Raw genomic sequence first — 21,350 nt, 5'->3', positions numbered from 1 at the left:
CCACGACACGATTCCGACCACGACACGTTCCCGACCACGACACGTTTCCGACGACTGTAATATTTCCGACCACGACACGTTTCCGACCACGACACGTTTCAGACCACGACACGTTTCCGGCCACGACACGTTCCCGACCACGACACGTTCCAAACCACGACACGTTTCCGACCACGACACGTTTCCGACCACGACACGTTTCCGACCACTGTACTATTTCCGACCACGACACGTTTCCGACCACGACACATTTCCGACCACGACACGTTCCCAACCACGACACGTTTCAGACCACTGTACTATTTCCGACCGGGACACGTTTCCGACCACGACACGTTTCCGACCACGACACGTTTCCGACCACGACACGTTTCCGACCACGACACAATTCTGACCACGACACAATTCTGACCACGACACAATTCCGACCACGACACGTTCCCGACCACGACACGTTCCCGACCACGACACGTTTCCGACCACGACACGTTTCCCGACCACGACACGTTTCCGACCACGACACGTTCCCGACCACGACACGAGTCCGTCCACTGTAACATTTCTGACCACGACACGTTCCCGACCACGACACGTTTCCGACCACGATACTTCTCCCACCACTATAACTTTTCTGATGATGACATGTTTCCGACCACAACATGTTTCTGATTCATATTATATTTCTAGTTTGAGGTCTGGGTGCCCTTTGCCAGCAAGCTTGCGACATGTCCCCCCCCCCCCCCCCCCCCCCACCCCTTACTGGCTGTGTCAGGCTCATTGGCACTTTGATGATAGTTGTGAAACCAATGCGTTTCAATCTGTTTTTCTCACTTGATCCAGCAAGTTTTGGAAAATTTGCACCCAATATTGTGGGGAGATTTAATATTTTGGTTTGCCAATATCACTGTCATATACTGGGAAACAAGCTTGCGAGAGTGTGACTGGTTTAATTGAAGTGGAGACAAATAGACTGAAAAATTCAAACATCAATAGAGGAGGCGTGTGGGCAAGCAGTTTGAAATGTAATGAGCAGGGAGCCAGGAGAGCTTGAATAGCAATTTACGTCAGACAACTAAAAGAAGTGGTTTAAAGTTAGCTGTGGTCCTTTAAAATTAACATATACAACTGGAAGATTGTAAGCAGACAAGATAAAATAGTGTAAGTTTATTTTAAAAATATAACAGCCATAAAGTAAAAAGAAATGTTGATCAATTCGAGGAAAAGGAAATTCTTAAGGAATGTACAAAATTATTGGGTGGATGATCAAAGAGGAAAATATTGAAGAGTGGAAAAAGGAAATATTGAAGAGCATGTTTATGGTGGGTGAGGCCTGACCTGTGAACCCACAAAGAGCATCTGAAGAGCAGCAGGGCAGAAGGTAATGTTAGTGGAATTTGCTACAGATTTTTAAAAAGTTGGTGCGGACTTTCGTAATAAGAGTTTAGCTCTGAGTTTATTTAAGCCAAGCTCATTTAGGAAATGTGTGAAAAGTAATGTAACTGCATAAAGTTGTTCTGAAATGTTATTTTCTTTTTTCTTTCTTATAATAAATGTGTAATTTAAATATTTTTTTAAATCACAACTGGTCTGAGAGTTACTCCTCGACTTCAGAAAACTCCTCATAGTGTACAAATTGCTAAATAGTTCTGGCAGCTAATTCAAGTTTCCCTTTGCAATTTGAACAGCCTGGCACTTGCATAACACAATAAAATAACTATATTAAGCAGAAGTAAAAACACAAATACAGAAAAAAATTACTGCGATTTAAGATAATATTTAAATACTGCAGCTCCCTAATTTTTGCCAACTCACTCTTCTCGGATGTTTTCACCTTTCTCAAGCAAAAAGATCACAAGATAATTACACTGAAGAAAGGTACCTGCCCCATCTTCATTCATCCAGCTAATTCATCTGATGTTTCCGCAGTGCAACATCCAAATGGCTGTAAACTAATTCTAGGATCGTTACCTCACGTTATTGTATCTGAAAATTCCATCTAGGGCCAGAACGTTTAGGCCCCTCCTGTGGGTGGGATTTTTCAGTCCTGTTGAAGTCCATGGATGTTTGAATGGCTCGCTGCATCTGCCACCGGGGAACCCAATGTGAAATGGCAGGAAATTTGGCCTAGGCGTTCATTGCATTTTTTAAACTCGGAGATATGCATAAATGATCCTCACCGCGTTGTGTGTGTGAACCTGGGCTTTATTCAATGTTTTTAAAATGAATGTGTTTTCATGCTTACTCCTTCTTTCAGTTTCTCTGCAACCACATGGACAGGCTTGATTCACAGCGCACAGCACAATGAGCATTCAACAGGCACACACAATAAACAGCAGATGAACAACTGAGCAGTGATGATCACACTTGGATGTTGAAGAACCTCATGATATCAGTCCCAAATTTATCTTTTACTGGGTTGAATTTATTAGCCGTTGCACACAATTGAAATAATTTTCAGGATTTATTTTTTCCACACTATTTCCCATCTTATATCCCTCCACAAGATCACTTTTCAAGGATGAAAGTCAAATATTTTCATTTGCAAAATTGCTAATTGGACTATTAATCTATCCTTGGATAATGATTGTGTTTATTAATTACAAAATTACATTGTTGGATGAAAACTGCCTGAATGGATTTGTTTTCTGCATGCACAACAGTCTGAGGATGTTTTCACCAGATATTGTCCTAAGCTCTAAGGCTGCCAGACCTTACTGCTGGGCACAGTTGGTGATATAATTGTGATATTAATAATTCCAATGTTAACAATATCCATTAAGGCTGACAGGTCCTCAAAACAGTGCAATTTAAATGGGGTAAAGTGGATTCATCTAACAAAGATGAAAAAGGTAGAGTAACACAAATGTATGCAATGGCATGAATATAAAATAGAGCAGCAAAATAATTCACATCAACTGATTAGTCAGATCTACTTTCATGACATGGTTTTGTGAGACATACATCTTTTTTCCAAACACTTCCCCTATTAAAAGCCTATTTAGTTAAGTGTATAAAAATTACAGGATTTTAATTGTGTTCAATTTTCCAATTCCTATCGCTGTTTTTTTCCCCTGATTCGAAATGCTAATTTGTTAATTATTCATCCATGTGCAGTAATGGATGTTTGCATAAATAACATACTTAAAGCTCGTTAAAAAGAAAAGGAGATTCTGACTTGAGTACGACAAATATTAAGTAATTACCCAAAGATGTGAATCATTTATTTATTCATTAGGCTGTTTTAAATTCAAAAATAAATTGCATTTTAAGAGCTCTTTGTGGCTATGTTAGCGGTTTTTTTCAGTCAAACAGCAAACAAAACAAAAATTCAGCAGTGACTGGGAAAATTAAATATTGAATAAATAACTTGCAATCAGTTCCTAAATAAATTCCGTATGTTGGTGCAATTGTCCTCCAGCTCTTAATTGTTTGGAAAAAATGACAAAGCAGGGACCATCAGTGTGTCAATATCATATTGCAATTCAGAAATGATAGTTGCTTGGGGTATTTTAGTGGTGTTACTGATGACTGGGCACAGTCTGCCTAAATGGAGTAGTAAATTACCTGAACACGGACTATGGCCATCAGTGCTCATTACTAAATCAATAGAGCACTGCTATTTCTTTCTCTCTAACACTGAAAACTGCATTCCAGGGGATATGTAAAACTAGGGCTAGTGAGCAGTGGAAATCTATTGCCTTGGTGGTCAACAAGTTTCTTGTACTAAGTTGTTTCTTACGTTTAATCCGAAGTGAATGTAGCTCACAGCGTAAACAACATAGGGACAGTTTATTTCCGCAACTATTGATTTTGCAGGTTTTACAGAGAAGGAGGTGCTTGAAGTCTTAAAGTGCATCAAGGTAGATCAATCCCCGGGACCTCATGAAATGTATCCCAGGATCTTGTGGGAGGCTAGAGAGGAAATTGCAGGTCTCCGAGCACAGATATTTGAATCATCAGGTGTGATGCCTGAAGATTGGAGGGTAGCAAATGTTGTGCCTTTGTTTAAGAAGGGGAAAGCCTGGGAACTACAGACTAGTGAGCCTAACGTCTGTGGTGGGTAAGTTGTTGGAAGGTATTCGGAGAGACAGGATCTACAGGCATTTAGAGAGGCAAGGACTGATTAGGGACAGTCAGCATGGATTTGTGAGTAGAAAATCATTCTACAAATTTGAGTTTTTTTAAAGGGGTAACCAAGAAGACAGATGATGGCAGTGCAGTCGACGTTGTCTACATGGACTTTAGCAAGGCCTTTGACAAGGTACCGCATGGTAGGTTAATGCATAAGGTTCAATCTCACAGGATCCAGGGTGAGTTAGCCAATTGGATACAAAATTGGCTTGGTGACTGAAGCCAAAGGGTGGTTGTTTTTCAAACTGGAGGCCTGTGACCAATGGTGTGCCTCAGGGTTCAGTGCTGGGTCCACTGTTATTTGTTATTTATATTAATGATTTGGATGAGAATTTAGGAGGCATGGTTAGTAAGTTTGAAGATGACACCAAGATTGGTGGCATAGTGGACAGTGAAGAAGGTTATCTAGGATTGCAACAGGATCTCGATCAATTGGGCCAGTGAGCCGATGAATGGCAGATGGAGTTTAATTTAGATAAATGTGAGGTGATGTATTTTGGTAGATTGAATCGGGGCAGGACCGACTCAGTTGATGGTAGGGTGTTGGGGAGAGTTATAGAACAAAGAGATCTAGGAATCCAGGTTCATAGCTCCTCGAAAGTGGAGTCACAGGTGGATAGGGAGGTGAAGAAGGCATTCAGCATGCTTGGTTTCACTGGTCAGAACATTGAATACAGGAATTAGGATGTCTTGCTGAAGTTGTACAAGATATTAGAAGGGCCACACTAGGAATACGGTGTGCAGTTCTGGTCATCCTATTATAGAAGGGATATTATTAAACTAGAAAGAGTGAAGTAAAAGTTTACTAGGATGTTACTGGGACTTGATGGTTTGAGTTATAAGGGGAGGATGGATAGATTGGGACTTTTTCCCTGGAGCATAGGAGACATGAGTAGGCAGCTGGTATCAAGTGAATCCCTTGAAGAGTATGGGGCTTGTCGGAGTAGAGTTAAGAGAGAAATAAGGAGGGCAAAAAGGGGACATGTGTTTGTCTTGGCAGATAAGGCAAAGGAAAATCCAAAGAGCTTTTAAAGATACATTAAGGGTAAAAGGGTGAAGAGAGGGAAGGTAGGGCCTCCTAAGGATAAACAAGGTCATCAATGTGCAGATCCACAAGGGATGGGAGGGGTCCTAAATGAATATTTCTCTTCAGTATTTACTGTTGAGAAAGGCACGAATATCAGGGAAATTAAAAAGTGATATCTCGAGGGTGTATATATTACAGAGAAGGTGGTGTTGGAGGAATTAAAGCGCATCAAGGTAGATACAAACCTGGGACCTGATGCAATGTATCTCAGGGCGTTGTGGGAGGCTAGGGAGGAAATTGCCGGCCTCCTAGCTGAGATATTTGAATCATCAACAGCCACAGGAGAGGTGCCTGAAGATTCGAGGGTAGCAAATGTTGTGCCCTTGTTTAAGTAGGGCTGTCGGGATAAGCGTGGAAACTTTTACTTCTGTAGTGGGTAAATTGTTGGAAGATATTCTGAGAGACAGGATCTAAAGGTATTTAGACAGGCAAGAGCTAATTAGGGAAAGTCAGTATGGCTTTGTAAGGGGAAAGTCATGTCTCACCAATTTGATTGAGTTTTTTGAAGAGGTAACCAAGAAGGTAGATGAGGGCAGTGCAGTCAATGTTTTCTACATGGACTTTAGCAAGGCCTTTGATAAGATACCGCATGGTAGGTTGTTGCCAAAGGTTAAATTTCACGGAATCCAGGGCGAGTAATTGGATACAAAATTAGATTGGTGACCGAAGCCAAAGGGTGGTTGTGGAGGGTTATTTTTTAAGCTGGAGGCCTGTGACCAGCAGGTGTGCCTCAGGGATCAGTGCTGTGTCCACTGTTATTTGTTATATATTAATGATTTGGATGAGAATGTAGGAGGCATGGTTAGTAAATTTGCAGATGACACCCAGATTGGTGTCATAGTGGATAGTGAAGAAGGTGATATAAGATTGCAATAGGATCTTGACCAATTGGGCCAGAGGGCCGATGAATGGCAGATGGAGTTTAATTTGGATAAATGTGAGGTGATGCATTTTGGTAGGTCGAATCGGGGCAGGGCATACACAGTTAATGACAGGGAGTTGGGGAGAGTTACAGAACAAACAGATCTAGGGGTACAGGTGCATAGCTTCTTGAAGATGGAGTCGCAGGTGGACAGAGTAGTGAAGAAGGCATTCAGTATGCGAGGTTTTATTGGTCAGAATATTGACTACAGTCGTCTTATCATAGAATTTACAGTGCAGAAGGAGGCCATTCAGCCCATCGAGTCTGCACCGGCTCTTCGAAAGAGCACCCTACCCAAGGTCAACACCTCCACCCTATCCCCATAACCCAGTAACCCCACCCAACACTAAGGGAAATTTTGGACACTAAGGGCAATTTATCATGGCCAATCCACCTAACCTGCACATCTTTGTGACTGTGGGAGGAAACCGGAGCACCCGGAGGAAACCCACGCACATACGGGGAGGATGTACAGACTCCGCACAGACAGTGACCCAAGCCGGAATCGAACCTGGGACCCTGGAGCTGTGAAGCGATTGTGCTATCCACAATGCTGCCGTGCTGCCCAAAGTTGTTGAAGTTGTACAAGACATTGGCAAGACCACACATGGAACAGTGTTCAGTTCTGGTCACCATATTATAGGTAGGATATTGTTAAACTAGAAAGACTGCAGAAGAGATTTACGAGGATGCTACCAGGACTTAATGGTCTGAGTTATAAGGAGAGGCTGGATAGGCTGGGACTTTTTTTCTCTGGACTGTAGAAGGCTTAGGGGTGATCTTATAGAGGTCTACAAAATAATGAGGACTTTAGAAAAGGTAGATAGTCAATATCTTTTCCTAAAGGTAGAGGAGTCCAGAACTAGAGGGCAAAGGTTTAAGGTGAGAGGACAGAAATACAAAAGAAACCAGAGGGGAAATTGCTTCACACAGAGGGTGGTGAGCATCTGGAATGAGCTGCCAGAGGCAGTGGTAGAATCGGCTACAATATTTTTCCTTTAAGAAACAGTTAGATAATTACAAATGTGGGCAAGTGGGACTAGCTTAATGATAGAAACTGGGCAGCATGGACAAGCTGGGCAGAAGGGCCTGTTTCCATGCTGTAAAGATCTATGACTATGACTTGGGGGTGAACTTATAGAGGTCTAGAAAATAATGAGAGGCACAGATAAGGTAGGTAGTCAACATCTTTTCCCAAAAGTAGGGGTGTCTAAACTAGAGGGCATAGGTTTAAGGTGAGAGGGAGAGATACAATAGGATCCAGAGGGACAATTCTTTCACAGAGAGTGTGGTGAGTGTCTGGAACGAGAGGCGGGTACAATTTTGTCTTTTAAAAAGCAGTTCTATGGGAAAAGTGGGTACAGAGGGGTTATGGGCCAAATGTGGGCAACTGGGACTAGCTTAATGATACAAACTGGGCGGCATGGACATGTTGGACTGAAGGGCCCGTTTTCATACTGTAAACCTCTATGACTCGAGGTAAATTTCAATCATCCCGACTGCTCAAAACTTGCAACTGAATTACTGTGTTTTGAAATTCACACGACAACTAAAATTATTTCCACAGTTAAAGGATGTGGGGATTGGGGATTCAGCATGTTTGAAATGCATAATTTGACTGTTAAAGGCTTCTGAGAGATTAAAGCTATAAAGAATTCAAAAAGTGCTTTGTAATTAACAACATAGGTATAATCTGGCCTCCGCTTTGGCACAATTGAAAAGGAAAACCTGGTATAACAGGTTTAGCAGCCTCCTCTTGTGCTGCAAATTCAGATTCAGTAAGTGAGATAGTCAACACTAGACTATTACAATTAAAATTTGGCATATATCCAAGACAAACTTTTATGATAATAACAATCTTTATTCCTGTCACAAGTAATCTTACAGTATCACTGCAATGAAGTTACTGTGAAAATGTCCAATTCACCTAATAGCACATCTTTCAGGATTTGTGGGAGGAAACCTGAGCACCCGGAGGAAACCCATGCAGACACGGGGAGAAAGTGCAGACTCTGCACAGACAGTGACCCAAGCCGGGAATCGAACCCGCGGTCCCTGGTGATGTGAAACTAACCACTGCTTTAATATTTTATGCATTCTCCCATTTTCTGACATTTGAAAGATTTTTGTTTACTGTGGACTATAAAGCTAGATAAGGGCTTCCAGGCCTCGCCAATGTATTCTAGAACAGATTATTGGGATGTGTGTGAAACTATTCGGAAACTCAGATGAAAAACAGCAATAACTTGCATTTATTTCAATTAGATCCAACCAACTCATTTCTTCCAGGGAAACAATCTGAAGTGGGGATAATACTTTTCATTGTCAAATGGATCAATATCTAAACTTGCTATTTGAGAAAGCGTGGATGAACTTGCCATGCCCACTATGTCCATCATTGCCATCACAAAACTGTTCCATTACCAATCGATATTTCAAAATCATCTTGCTATCCAATGACAAGTAACCAATGTGTTGTTCCTATTTTATTCACATTTCTACTGTTTTTAAAGATCAGCCATGATCTTATTGAATGGCGGAGCAAGCTCGAAGGGCTAGATGGCCTACTCCTGCTCCTAGTTCTTATCTTCTTATGTTTTTTTAAAACGTGACTGTCTTAACCCTCCTGAGAGTCACGGGGTGTGGACTGTGAGGTTCCCCGTGACCTCGGACGAATATGAGCATCCCCAATAAGCGGGGTGGGGCTTCTGCTTAACAAGGGGAGCCTAGTGGACAAAAGAATCCTGACCCAGATGTGGGTCAGGGCGAGAGACCCTTCAGAGAGAGGAGTTGTAGATATGAAGATTATGTAATTAAACCTTTTGTTTTGCATCCATCATCGCTTCCTTGTGGTGACTCAGCAATCAACAGTGACTGATCTTTATTGCTTAGGATTCAGAATTAGGTTAGGTCTGATCTTGGACACAAAACGTGATTATCCCATCAATGCCTGATCCCACGGAAGTAGGCAGCCTGCAAACTTCATGTTGCTTACTCATTAATAAGATTGTAGTGTGCACCCCATTGCAAAAGGTGATGGTGGCTGGCTGCATGCTCAATAGTGGGCCCAACACCGTGCATTTCTTGCATAAAGCACAGTTAACCAGGATCTCAGAGTCAGCCTGTCCTTCTTAATGAGGAGCTACACTTAAATTACATGAGCTACTGCAATAATGTCTGGAAGGAAGAGGACTGGAGGCCTTTGTGGGAGATGGTGTGGAGATGGAAAGGCAGAGAGACACCATGTGTGCACAAAGGATTAGGAGGTCCTCAAGGAATAACCTGTGAAGGGAATGGAAGCAGGTGGCTGTGGAGGTCAATTCCGGGAGTCTGGCCCAAAGGGCCGAGTTGCATTGTCAGAAAAAGTTGGAAGGCCTCACTCAAGTGGTCAGGTTTAGTAAATGAAAATTCAAAAGATATTTCCTACCCACCCCATCACCAACCTCTTATACTGCTCACTTCACCAGACTTTCATCACTCACCCAGCAACAATCAGAACTCGTGCATAACCTTCAGAAACTCCATCTTATCCCAGCCACTTGCCAACACTGCCACACCTTGCATCCACCTCTTGCTGCTTCCACAAATCTCCCTATTCTCCAGCTTTGGCAGCCACATCACCCAAACATTGCAACAAACTTGCTGACATTCTTTCCTCTCTTGACGGACAAAATTATATTTAACGACAGAAAGCAGCAGAGGGCTAATGTGGGATGGGTACGTGGGACCAACTGAAGACATCTGACAAGGAGTACCATCACTTAATCTCACATGATCATCAACTAAACTACCTGCACATACCTACAGAGTTTCAATCTGCACTTGCTGAGTCACCAGGCATCAATGGTTCTCATGCCAGCTCAAAAAAGGAAGAAGACACAAATGTATACGTTGATGCAGCAGGATACAGGTTAGTGTGGTGACCCTCAGGTTACATCACCACAATCAACTCTCAAAGGGGAGAGCAGTCTATGGTCCTCTGGGACTATAGCGATGTTTACATTTACAGGATAACACTCATAATTAGGCACATCAGATGCCTGGTGAATTGACAAGCCTGTCAGGCAGTCTGCCATCACTGTCCAGGAACACTGAAGAGCCCAGGTCCAACTTGTCACAGGGCTTCATGCAGAACTTGGAACCATTCTTTCCAACATGGAGGTGATGGACAAGTCCATGACTGCACTTGCGGATTCACCTGTATGATCAAATTTCTAAGACCACATCTTCTTGTGTTCTCCCGACTTGTGCTGATAACTCACATGGGAGCTCTTTGATATCCTGCTCATGTGTAACTCGAGACAGGAAATATTGGCAGACTTTTCAACTGTGGAATCCATCACAGTCGAGTCCAATCATACCCTCATCTGTCATCGACAGACGTGCAATTCAACATGAGCCAAAGGTTAGCAATTAGAAACAGGGTCCCTAGCTAATTAATTTCTTATCCTAGTAAAGGGACCCTGCAGAGACTCCACTGTTACCCAGGCCACAACTTTCATGTATAGCACAGAATACAATTCCATTGGGAAATCTCAAGTCTACATTACTATCAGGAAGGCAATCTTTTGAAATTAACACCAAGAACACAATTCTTAGACAACTGGTATTTTCTTAGACTATTCAAGATCTCAGAATAGTGCAAGATCTCTTTTTAGTAAGTCCTAATACGAAACCCAGATCCCGGAAGCTTATATTATTACAAGTTATATTCCATAAACTCAAACTGAGCACAGTTCAGTCATTTAGAGTACCAATTATCCATCCGTTTGAGGTCTTCCTGTGCTACATGAGAGGGTTTTAATGATGCTACTTTTAAACTAGTCACTTGGGATAAGGTTTCTCTTTTTACCCCCAAAAACATACAGAATGCCAGTTTAGTTTGAAACTAAGGGTCCAGTCATGGATTGAAAATTAATTGTGTAACAGGACCATGTAATTTTGAAATGTACAATTTCTAAAATACAATTTCACTGAATTATAAGTAGAGAAAAATCAGACTTTCTCCAGCTTACCTACAGAATTTTACCCCACTGAGCACAAGTAACTCATTCAGTGCATTTTCAAGCATTCCCTTATCTTTTTCCCCTCCTACAGGCTTCTCATTTTGGTGGAGAATCACAAGCCAATATTCCGCCACCTGGTATGCAGGATGTGTTGGATTGGCAGTTTCCCTTTTCCCACTGGATTTATTTATCTCTCTGAAAGCGATGAGTCACAATGGGGTAATGGTTCCACAGGCTCTGGTTGTTCTTGTATCTTGTCCCATGTATGAGCCTAGGCAGCGATTGTTACCAGACTATTTTACAGCATAAGACAATATGGCTGTATATTCTCTTTCCTCATCTGTCACAAACACATACTTTTCAGCAGGTGCCACTGGAGAGAAATACGGAGCGGAATTCTCCGACCCCCCGCAGGGTCGGGGAATCGCCCGGGGCCGGCGTAAATCCCGCCCCTGCCGTGGCCTGAATTCTCCGCCACCTGGGAATCGGCGGGGGCGGGAGTCGCGCCCCGCCGGTCGGTGGGCCCCCTGCTCCGATTCTCCGGCCCGCGATGGGCCAAAGTCCTGCTGCTGTCAGGCCTCTCCCGCCGACGTGGTTTAAACCACCTCTGTGCCGGCGGGAGCAGGCGGGAGCATGCGCAGGGCGATCGGACCCCGGGGGGTGCCCCCGCGGTGGCCTGGCCCGCGATCGGGGCCCACCGATCAGCAGGCGGGCCTGTGCCGTGGGGGCACTCTTTTTCTTCCACCGCCGCCACGGCCTCCACCATGGCGGAGGCAGAAGAGACCCCCTCCACCGCGCATGCGCCGGTGGTGACGTCAGCGGCCGCTCACGCTCCGGCGCATGTGCGGACTCACACCGACCGGCGAAGGCCATTTGGCCAGCTCCGACGCCGATCGGCGTGGCACCAAAGGCTGTTGGCACCAGTCGGCGGAGCGGGAGCCACTCCCACTGAGAATTCCGCACCTTTGGGGAGGCCCAACGCCGGAGAGTTGGCGCCACTCCGCTACGCTGGGACCCCCCCCCCGCCCCGCCCCATCGGGTAGGGGAGAATTTCGCCCATGGTACAGATGGTAAAAGTGATTTTTAGCTCTCTCTCTTTCAGCGAATGCTGAGGCTAATTGCACTGTCCCCGCGGCAATTCCCCGCGGTCGACCGGCCGAGTTCCAGCCGGTGTTTATGCCGCCGTCAACACTTAGCTGCCGTTTTGAAGAATCCCGGCCCATACTTTGGGTCTCAGAACGTTCAAAGATACAATAAGTCAATTACTGATCATGAGAGCACTTGTTCCGACAGGATTGATGGGAAATGGATTTGAATTATCACATGATGTTTACAGGACAGTAAGCCTAATGTTTCATCTAGCAGAATCTCCTGCATCTTCTGGTTAAACTAAGTAGACAGAATACCAGTGTTCAATTTTGTGCAGGTAAAAAATCCTTTTCTTCGCATTTGTATCAAAGCAATCAGACACGCAGTTCACTGACACTGGCACAGGTGACCCTGTGACATCTTAAATTAGATTAACGTACCTTGTATTGGAAAAGGAATAACCCACAAAATAGACTGTAAATATCTGCCGTTAATAGGGAGAGGTTGACAGCGGTGGCACTGCTTCGTTTAATGACTATAGGCATGAAGCTGTACAGACCAAACATACAGGCACTGAAACCAACATAGAGCAGTCCTGGAGAAAAGAGGAGAAAAAGACATTAGAACATTTTCCAAGTGAAAAGGGGAACATAATTGGTGCAGTTCCAAAGCTCTTTGAAGGCAATTCAAGCTGTCAGCTTCAATGACCCATTCAATAGGGTGTTCTCAGATTGCTTTATAAACAGTTCCAATTTGCGTGATCATAATCCAAAGGGCATAATCAGTAAAACAAAACAGAAAGAAAATCTCAAGCCCTGAATGCACATTGTGGATTCTAACGGAACTGTTTAATAAGTGCATAACAGCAAAAAAGAAAATGTTTTATTTTGCTTTTCAAAATGTGAACATTTTTCCCATAATATTTTGCATGCTCAGATAATTAATGTCATGTCTCATTATTCATAGTCGCTTTTGGAACATATTGCTTCCCAAACGTTTCCAGCTTTATTCTGTCAGCTTTCCCTTGTTTAACAGAAGTACTGACAACAGTGTTTTGCAAAGTTATCGACTAGGAAGGCGAAAGCACAGATGGAAGGTAAATAGGTCATTTGTTCCTTTATTTTCGTGGAGGTAGATGACAAACTGGGATCAACATTAAGTTTAGATTCTTATATCATCAATCATACTAGGCATGACCATGCTTGTAAAGAATAATCATAAAATAGTTGTTATTATGGGATTAAGGAATTTCAAAATGTAAAACAATTGAAGTAAATAATTTAGCAAAATTAAATTTCTTGGAAACTTAAGTACATAATACAGGGAATGAATTCCAAGATTTTGACACAGTATCAGTGAATGAACGGCGATATTTCTCCAAGCCCGCAGCACAGTAGTTAGCAGAGTTGCTTCACAGCTCCAGGGTCCCAGGTTTGATTCCCGGCTTGGGTCACTGTCTGTGCGGAGTCTGCATTTTCTCCCCGTGTCTGTGTGGGTTTCCTCCGGGTGCTCCGGTTTCCTCCCATAGTCCAAAGATGTGCATGTTAGGTGGATTGGCCATGCTAAATTGCCCTTAGTGTCCAAGAAAGGTTGAGAGGGCTTATGGGGATAGGTTGGAGGCATGGGCTTGACAGGGGTGCTCTTTCCAGGGGCCGCTGCAAACTCAATGGACCGAGTGACCTCCTTCCTTCTGCACTGTAGATTCTATGATTCTATGATGAGTGACTTGGAAGGGAATCTCCAGGTGGTGGTGCTCCCAGGTATCTGCTGCTCTTGTCATTCTAGATGGTAGTGGTCGATGGTTTGAAAGGCGCTGCCTAGGAAGCCTTGGTGAGTTCCTGCAGTGCATCTTGTAGATGGTACACACTGCTGCTAAGGTGCTTCGGTGGTGGAGGGAGTGAATGCTTGTATAAGGGGTGCCAATCAAGCCGGCTGATTTGTCCTGGATGGTGTCAAGCGTCTTGAGTGTTGTTGGAGCTGCACTCATCCGGGCAAGTGGAGAATATTCCATTACACTTTTGATTTATGCCTTGAAGGTAGTGGACAGGCTTGGGGGGTCAGGAGGTGAGTTACTCACCACAGGATTCCTAGCCTCTGACCTGATCTTGTAGCCACAGTATTTATATGGCTAGTCCAGTTCAGTTTCTGATCAATGGTACCCCCCGGGATGTTGCTAGTGGGGTATTCAGTGATGGAAATGGCATTGAATGTCAAGGAACGAGGGTTGATTCTCTCTTATTGAAGATGGTCATTGCCAGGCACTTGTGTGACTTGAATGTTACTTGCTACTTGTCAGCCCAAGCCTGGATTTGTCCAGGTTTTGCTGCATTTGCACATGGACTGCTTTAGTCCATATCCAACTAAAGATGGTTGGTCCTAGGACACTACCCTGAGGAACTCCTGCAGTGATGTCTTGGGACTGACCTTCAACAACCATAACCATCTTCCTTTGAGCTAAGTATAACTTCACCCAATTGATTCCCATTGACTCCAGTTTTGCTAGGGCTCCTTGATGCTATACTTGATCAAATGCTGTCTTGATGTCAAGGGCAGTCACTCTAACCTCACCTTTGGTGTTCAGTTCTTTTGTCCACGTTTTAACCAAGGCTGTAATGAGGTTAGGAACTTCGTGACCCTGGCAGAACTCAAATGGAGCATCAGTGAGCAGATTATTACTAAGTTAAGTGCTGCTTGATAGCACTGTTTATGACCCCTTCCATACCTTTACTGATGATGGAGAGTAGACTGATAGGACAGTAATTGGCCGGGTTGAGTTGGCCTGTTTTTCAGACAGAGGTCCTCGGGTTACCTTCAAGAGAATTTCAGTTTGTAATAACTAAATATTTGGGAGGTTGTTTACTTCCAGGACATGATCTTGTATTCAGGCCAAACCGACAAACTGAAAGTCTCATCTTTCTGCTCCTTGCAAGGATTCCATATGAAATGATTTGGGCAGTCCCTGTCTGAGTTCCAAGTAGGAGTGAGTCCAGAAAACAGTGCTATCTCAAATGTGCTAATCTTATTTGGGATGGAGTATTTTGTTAAATGGGAAAATGTGACCTTGGTGGAGAAGGGAATGTCTTCCTAAGGGTTGGGCCTTACACATTAATGAACCCCTGTACATCCACCTAATTATTTTATACCCGAGGTGAGAGTGCTCGACACAGATTGCCTGAACTTCCGTGTGTAATAACCCTTATTTTTTGCTGTTTAAAAAAAAAATCTAATCCTGATTTGTAACGATGTTGGGGGGGGGGGGGGAAGAAGATTATCCGGCCATTCCTGCCGGCAAGATCTTCCAGCCCTGCCGACGTTAACACCCTGTGGCGGGTTCCCTGGCGGAGGGACGGGTGAACAAAGCAAAACATCTCAGACATTGACGAGGCTGGAAGATCCTCCTGGTGGTCATTTGCGAGCCACCCCCACTGATGGATAGTGATGGCAGGGATTAGAAATTTACAGACTGCAATTAAAAACAGAAAATGCACGGCAAGTTAATCAGCACTTAAACTACTGAGACAGTCTCAGATTTATGGACAAATCCTTATGAAATTCACCTGAAATGTTACCCGGATTTCTCTTTCAATAACGTTTTCAAAACTCCAGTGTTTAGCTTTGCTTAGGCCTCTGATGAAATCTTGGGCTTGCACAATGGTTTATAATGCTACACAAGACATGTATACTTATTGGCTTATAAAGGTGAATTTTCCCATCTTCAGCAACAAGCAGCTTATAAATAAAAATCTGAGGGCATGGCTGTCTTTCTATTTGACAGAGAAGAGGATGAAATTAACTCGGGTCTGGATTTGCATCTGAAAGTGGAGGCGAGGCTTTTCTGAAATCTGGCCCTAGACCCGAGCTGCCCTGCTCTGGCCTCCTGAGGCAGCTCAACAGAGCACAAATGTTACGAGCAGCAGGACGTTAAAAGGAAAGGTTAAAACATTTATGTTGCTGGAGACAGCCTTTTGGCTGATCCATTTCTGTTTGGGCTTTTATTTTAAGGTTTGCTAATTAGACCACAGAAGAAAATGTTTTAATTATTTTAAATTATGTTTTATGTTTTTATGTAATTATGTAATTATGTTTTAATTATTTTGGGGCAGCAGGGTAGCATGGTGGTTAGCATCAATGCTTCACAGCTCCAGGGTCCCAGGTTCGATTCCCTGCTGGGTCACTGTCTGTGTGGAGTCTGCACGTCCTCCCCCTGTGTGCGTGGGTTTCCTCCGGGTGCTCCGGTTTCCTCCCACAGTCCAAAGATGTGCGGGTTAGGTGGATTGGCTATGCTAAATTGCCCGTAGTGTCCTAATAAAAGTAAGGTTAAGGGGGGGTTGTTGGGTTACGGGTATAGGGTGGATACGTGGGTTTGAGTAGGGTGATCATGGCTCGGCACAACATTGAGGGCCGAAGGGCCTGTTCTGTGCTGTACTGTTCTATGTTCTATGTAAAACTGAAAAACAGAGCGGAGCACGCCCTGCACGTATTCTGCTCAGCTGCTCACCAATTTTACAGAGGGGTTTTTAAAAGACATTCTGGCCCCAGTATGGCATAGTTAAAGACCGAACACCTTTTCAAGGGGGCAGCCAGGTAGTCTTGCATATTGCCCAAGCCAATCTGGCATTGGACAAATCTCAGCCCTTGCTATTCAGCACACGCCCTCAGTGAAATTGGTATTTGTACCCTAGCAAGAGATATATTGGGGTGCTAATTTCTGAGAGTATTGAGGAAATTAAAGCTCACCATATGCAGAAATTTTATTAACAGATTGTGTTCTCCCACTTTTGTGATTTATTTTACATTCTTAGATTTCCCTCAACCTCACAAGCTTCTTTCATGAGGAGTTGGCAGGCAGACAGGCAACCTGGTCCCAAATATCTGCCAGTTCAGCTCTTGATCTTAGAACTAGGATGTGCTGAGACCTGCACGCAGCGACTTACCTTCTGTGCTTCTCAACATTTCCTATGGAGAAATATTGGGCTTTGGTGTCTCCTCCCGACAACATTGCGGATATTAAAAATGGGCTTTGTGGGCAACTGTGGACACAATCCCACATACTGCCACTCTGTGACACCAAATATTAAAGCTGGATATACTGCATCAGCACACAGCAGGGTCCTGGTTTCATCCATCACCTCATAAGTATCTGTACACCGAAGATCTTTGTCAGCAGTCAGGGAAGGTAAAGTAGTTCATGTTACTTCAGTAACTCTGTGTCATATTGAAGTTTAATATTATTAATTTTGACTTGTAAGATATATCAAAACACTGGTGATAGAAAGATGGCCACTGAGAATTAGTTTCCATTAGTTATCATGTCACCTTGGAGATGTGGCAATCTGATATAATCCACTGCACTGCCAAACACCAATCATAATCTTATTTTATTAATATTACTCAAGGGCATTCCTAACACACTACATAAGTGTTATTTTGGCATGACAATCCGTAAAGGGAATATGAGATTGTTTTTTTCTCCTCTGTCCTTTACATTAGATAAAACTACTCCACATATTCTATCACTAACATGGATTAGCACCGCCAAAGTTAACATGGTATTAGTTAACTTGGATATCTAAAGAACATGCAATATTCCTTTTCCTTTAGTCTTGCAATGATGGAGATCTAGTGATGCAGTGGATAGGGCCCCTATCCCTGAGCCAGAAGATCTGGGCTCAAGTCCCTCTCCAGGAGTTGGTGTTCATGATGTGGTCAAACAGGTTGATTATTATCTCGTAAATCCTTCCTATACATCTATGCCAGGTGGTAAGAGTGGGAATGTTTCCTGGTCAGACATCTTAACATGGAGTGGCACCAGTTTCATGACAGGCTTGTGATCTGTTCAGAAAAACCACGCTATGGCAACAGGAATAAACACGTGTCTGCCTCATGTGGCTTGAGGCATGAGAGAGAACCAAGGAAAGACCAGAAAACTTGAGATGAGGTGTTATAGTGCATAAGCTTCTGACACACTTCACTTTCTGTCTTGTTTCATGTTATAAATATATAAAGGGGGTTCAATTCCCTGACGGGGAACTTTGAAGTTGTCCAAAAGCTCCACTGGCATAAATGTATAAAGTCACACTGGGTGGAAAAATCAACATGACACTGAAAAAATGTAATTTCATGTGATAATTAAGAGCAAGTAAAGTGTTTGCAGTTCCATTTATGAACTGGTTGGTGATTTTAAAATGTGAGGCAAACAACGTGCATCATACCTTAGTCTTGTCACTCTATGCACACATGTTTGTACAAAGTTTTTGCGATCAAGATAAAAAAATACTTTGTGGATTAAAAATTTGACTGCACTTATTTTTGGCCATGGTCACCCACACTTGGTCTCATTCAGGTGGGCATCCCACAAACGTTTTGCTGCCTCCTCATTTGTCTAATTGCTGCATTCTGTCAATTGCAATCCATGTTCCTGACTGGATCCATGTTCAATAGAAGGTCTAAGTATTTGCAAGGCCAGCACGTGCTTCATCCAGCCTCCAGCTTTTAAATACAGTCTTGCCCTTTTAAAAAGGGGAGGTTGCACTGAATGAAAAGATCCTGCTGCTGCTGACTGCTATTTTGTGATTGTCTACAATTGGAAACAAAATAAATGGCACACCAGGACAGAGAGAGCACTTCCAGGTTCATGGAGATCTTAGTCATGGAGTTGGATATGAAGTGCGAGACTATAGGCTGAATGAGTGGGGGCAGATGCACACCTGGAAGCAGGTAACTTTCCAACACTGTACAAAACAGTAATTAGCCAATTGCGAGTCCAAGGGCGGGTTTCAATGTCACGAGGCCGAATGTCTTTCTTGCATCTGCCCAGTCGGAGCTGGAGGGCCCGATGTCCGGTGTCCACAGTAGTTACCCGTGACCATTAAATGCAAAGGTCCACCTGACATGGGCTAGTATCAGATGACCCATAAGTCTTCAACCCAAATTCAATACTTATTTGTTGGAAATAATATCAGACATTGTTCGACATGTAAATTGTCTTGAAATGTGTAGAGTTTGAGTTGTTTCTTGCCAGTGAGCACAGATGGCATTCAATCTGATCTTGGAAATGCCCGTAGCAGCTTAACATGGAGGAACTGTTTAGTTCCAGCATGTATGCCTCCATAAATGGCTGAGACAAATGAGTTAGGGGAGAGGCAGGGAAGAAGAGCAAGAACAGCCCTGTGTTTCAATGATGAATCCCTCCACGGCCTCCTCCAGGCTGTGTCCATCAGGCATGAAGACCTAATGTCAGCAGACAGGATGAGGAGACTGTCCTTTGTGAAATGTTCAGCCTGGGAGGAGGTGGCCATGAAGCACAGCAACAAGAGATTGCTTCATATCTGTACGCAATGCATGAAGAGGCTGAATGACTTCCTGAGATCGGCAAGGGTGAGTAAACCCTCACTATGTGTATTCTTGTCCCAGGAAGCTACAGGGAAGGCTCAGAAATGCTGAAGCCTTCGGAGGATGTTGGAGGTCCAAAGCAGCATTTTGTAGCAATGGCACTATTCGAGGCCCTGATGTCTCTGTGAAGGTGGCAGGGAGGGGGTGGGGGGGGGGGGGGGGGGGGGGGGGGAGGGGGGGGGGGGGCAATTTGCTGGGAAACTGATGTTTGGCGTGATTTTATGAATGGTAAATATGTCATTTCTGAGCACAAAGGCAAGGAAGCTTCCTAGTGGAAACCTTATGACGTTACTGCAAGTATAGATTAATGGTTATGTGCCATATCTCTCATTACACATGCGGCTAATGGTGCTCAGTATTGTGACCTTGCATGCCAATTCAATGCTTTCAATTAGCAACTAAAACCCTCTTTTCTGTATCTCCTGCGCAAGTGAAACCTTTCTGTGGAGCCTGGCAGAGTGTCGGTCCAACTATTCCTCCAAGTATAAAGAAGAAACCTTGGTGGGCGCAGCATCACATCCTCTCCCTGCACTACACACCAGTGCAGATACTGGCACCTAGGCATGGATTAGCGCGTTAGGACAAAGACAGGCACAATCTGGTGAAGGCACTTCACATTCACATGTGCAACTGCCGGACAGTATGGTGGAGCAGGCCTCAGGAAATAAAAGGAATATTCAAGGTGATTCAGAGACTGATTTTGAGTTGGATGATGAGCCTGTGGAGTCATCAGTAAGGCGGCAGATACTGATTATCCAGCATGACGTGTGTGGAGATATTGGGGATCTACATGCTGGAACTAAACAGTTCCTCCATGTTAAGCTGCTACGAGCATTTCCAAGATCAGATTGAATGCCATCTGTGCTCACTGGCAAGAAACAACTCTACATATTTCCAGACAATTTACATAAGAATCACACATGTCGAACAATTTCCAACAAATAAGTACAGAATTCAGCAAAAAAAAAAAAACCAAGGGATTGATTAAGAAGGGGAAAATACAGTACAAAAGCAAGCTTGCAAGGACTGACACTAAGAGTTTCTATAAGTATGTGAAGAGAAAGAGATTGGTGAAAACGAATGTCGGTTCCCTACAGACAGAAACGGGGGAATGTATGTTAGGGGTCAAAGAAATGGCTGAGCAATTGAATACATACTTTGGTTCTGTCTTCACAAAACAGATACCAGAAATGTTGGAGAATGAAAGGTTTAGTGAGGGGGAAGAACTGAGGGTGATCAATATTAGTAGAGAAATTATGCTGGGAAAATTGATGGGATTGAAGTTTGATATATCCCCAGGACCTGATAATCTGCAGCCCAGTGTACTTAAGTGGCTCTAGAAATAGTGGATGCATTGGTGGTCATCTTCCAGGATTCTATAGACTCTGGAGCAGTCCCTGCAGATTGGAGGGTAGCTAATGTCACTCCAATGTTCAAAAAGGGAGGTAGAGAGAAAACAGGGAATTATAGACCAGTAAGCCGAACATTGGTAATGGAGAAGATTCTCGAGTCCATTATCATGGACTTTATAGCGGAGCATTTAGAAAACAGTGGCAGTATCAGACAGAGTCATGGATTTATGAAGGGGAAATCATGCTTGACAAATCATGCTTGACAAATCATAGAATTTACAGTGCAGAAGGAGGCCATTCAGCCCATCGAGTCTGCACCGGCTCTTGAAAAGAGCACCCTACCCAAGGTCAACAACTCCACCCTATCCCCA

The 21,350-nt window shown here is 43.7% G+C and overlaps 1 protein-coding gene across 1 annotated transcript in view; it reads right to left on the bottom strand.

The window, feature by feature from the left end:
- Positions 1-21,350, bottom strand: part of slc35f1 (solute carrier family 35 member F1) — a 450,036-nt gene that overhangs the window by 45,494 nt on the left and 383,192 nt on the right. Inside the window, exon 7 of the mRNA XM_038799673.1 lies at positions 12,676-12,830. Coding sequence (XP_038655601.1) covers positions 12,676-12,830 — 155 coding nt within the window. The remainder of the gene's footprint in view (positions 1-12,675; positions 12,831-21,350) is intronic.

The sequence above is a fragment of the Scyliorhinus canicula genome, chromosome 6 (genome assembly GCF_902713615.1).
Source record: "Scyliorhinus canicula chromosome 6, sScyCan1.1, whole genome shotgun sequence".
NCBI classification, from domain to species: Eukaryota; Metazoa; Chordata; class Chondrichthyes; order Carcharhiniformes; family Scyliorhinidae; genus Scyliorhinus; species Scyliorhinus canicula.
This window is presented reverse-complemented; position numbering and strand designations above follow the sequence as displayed.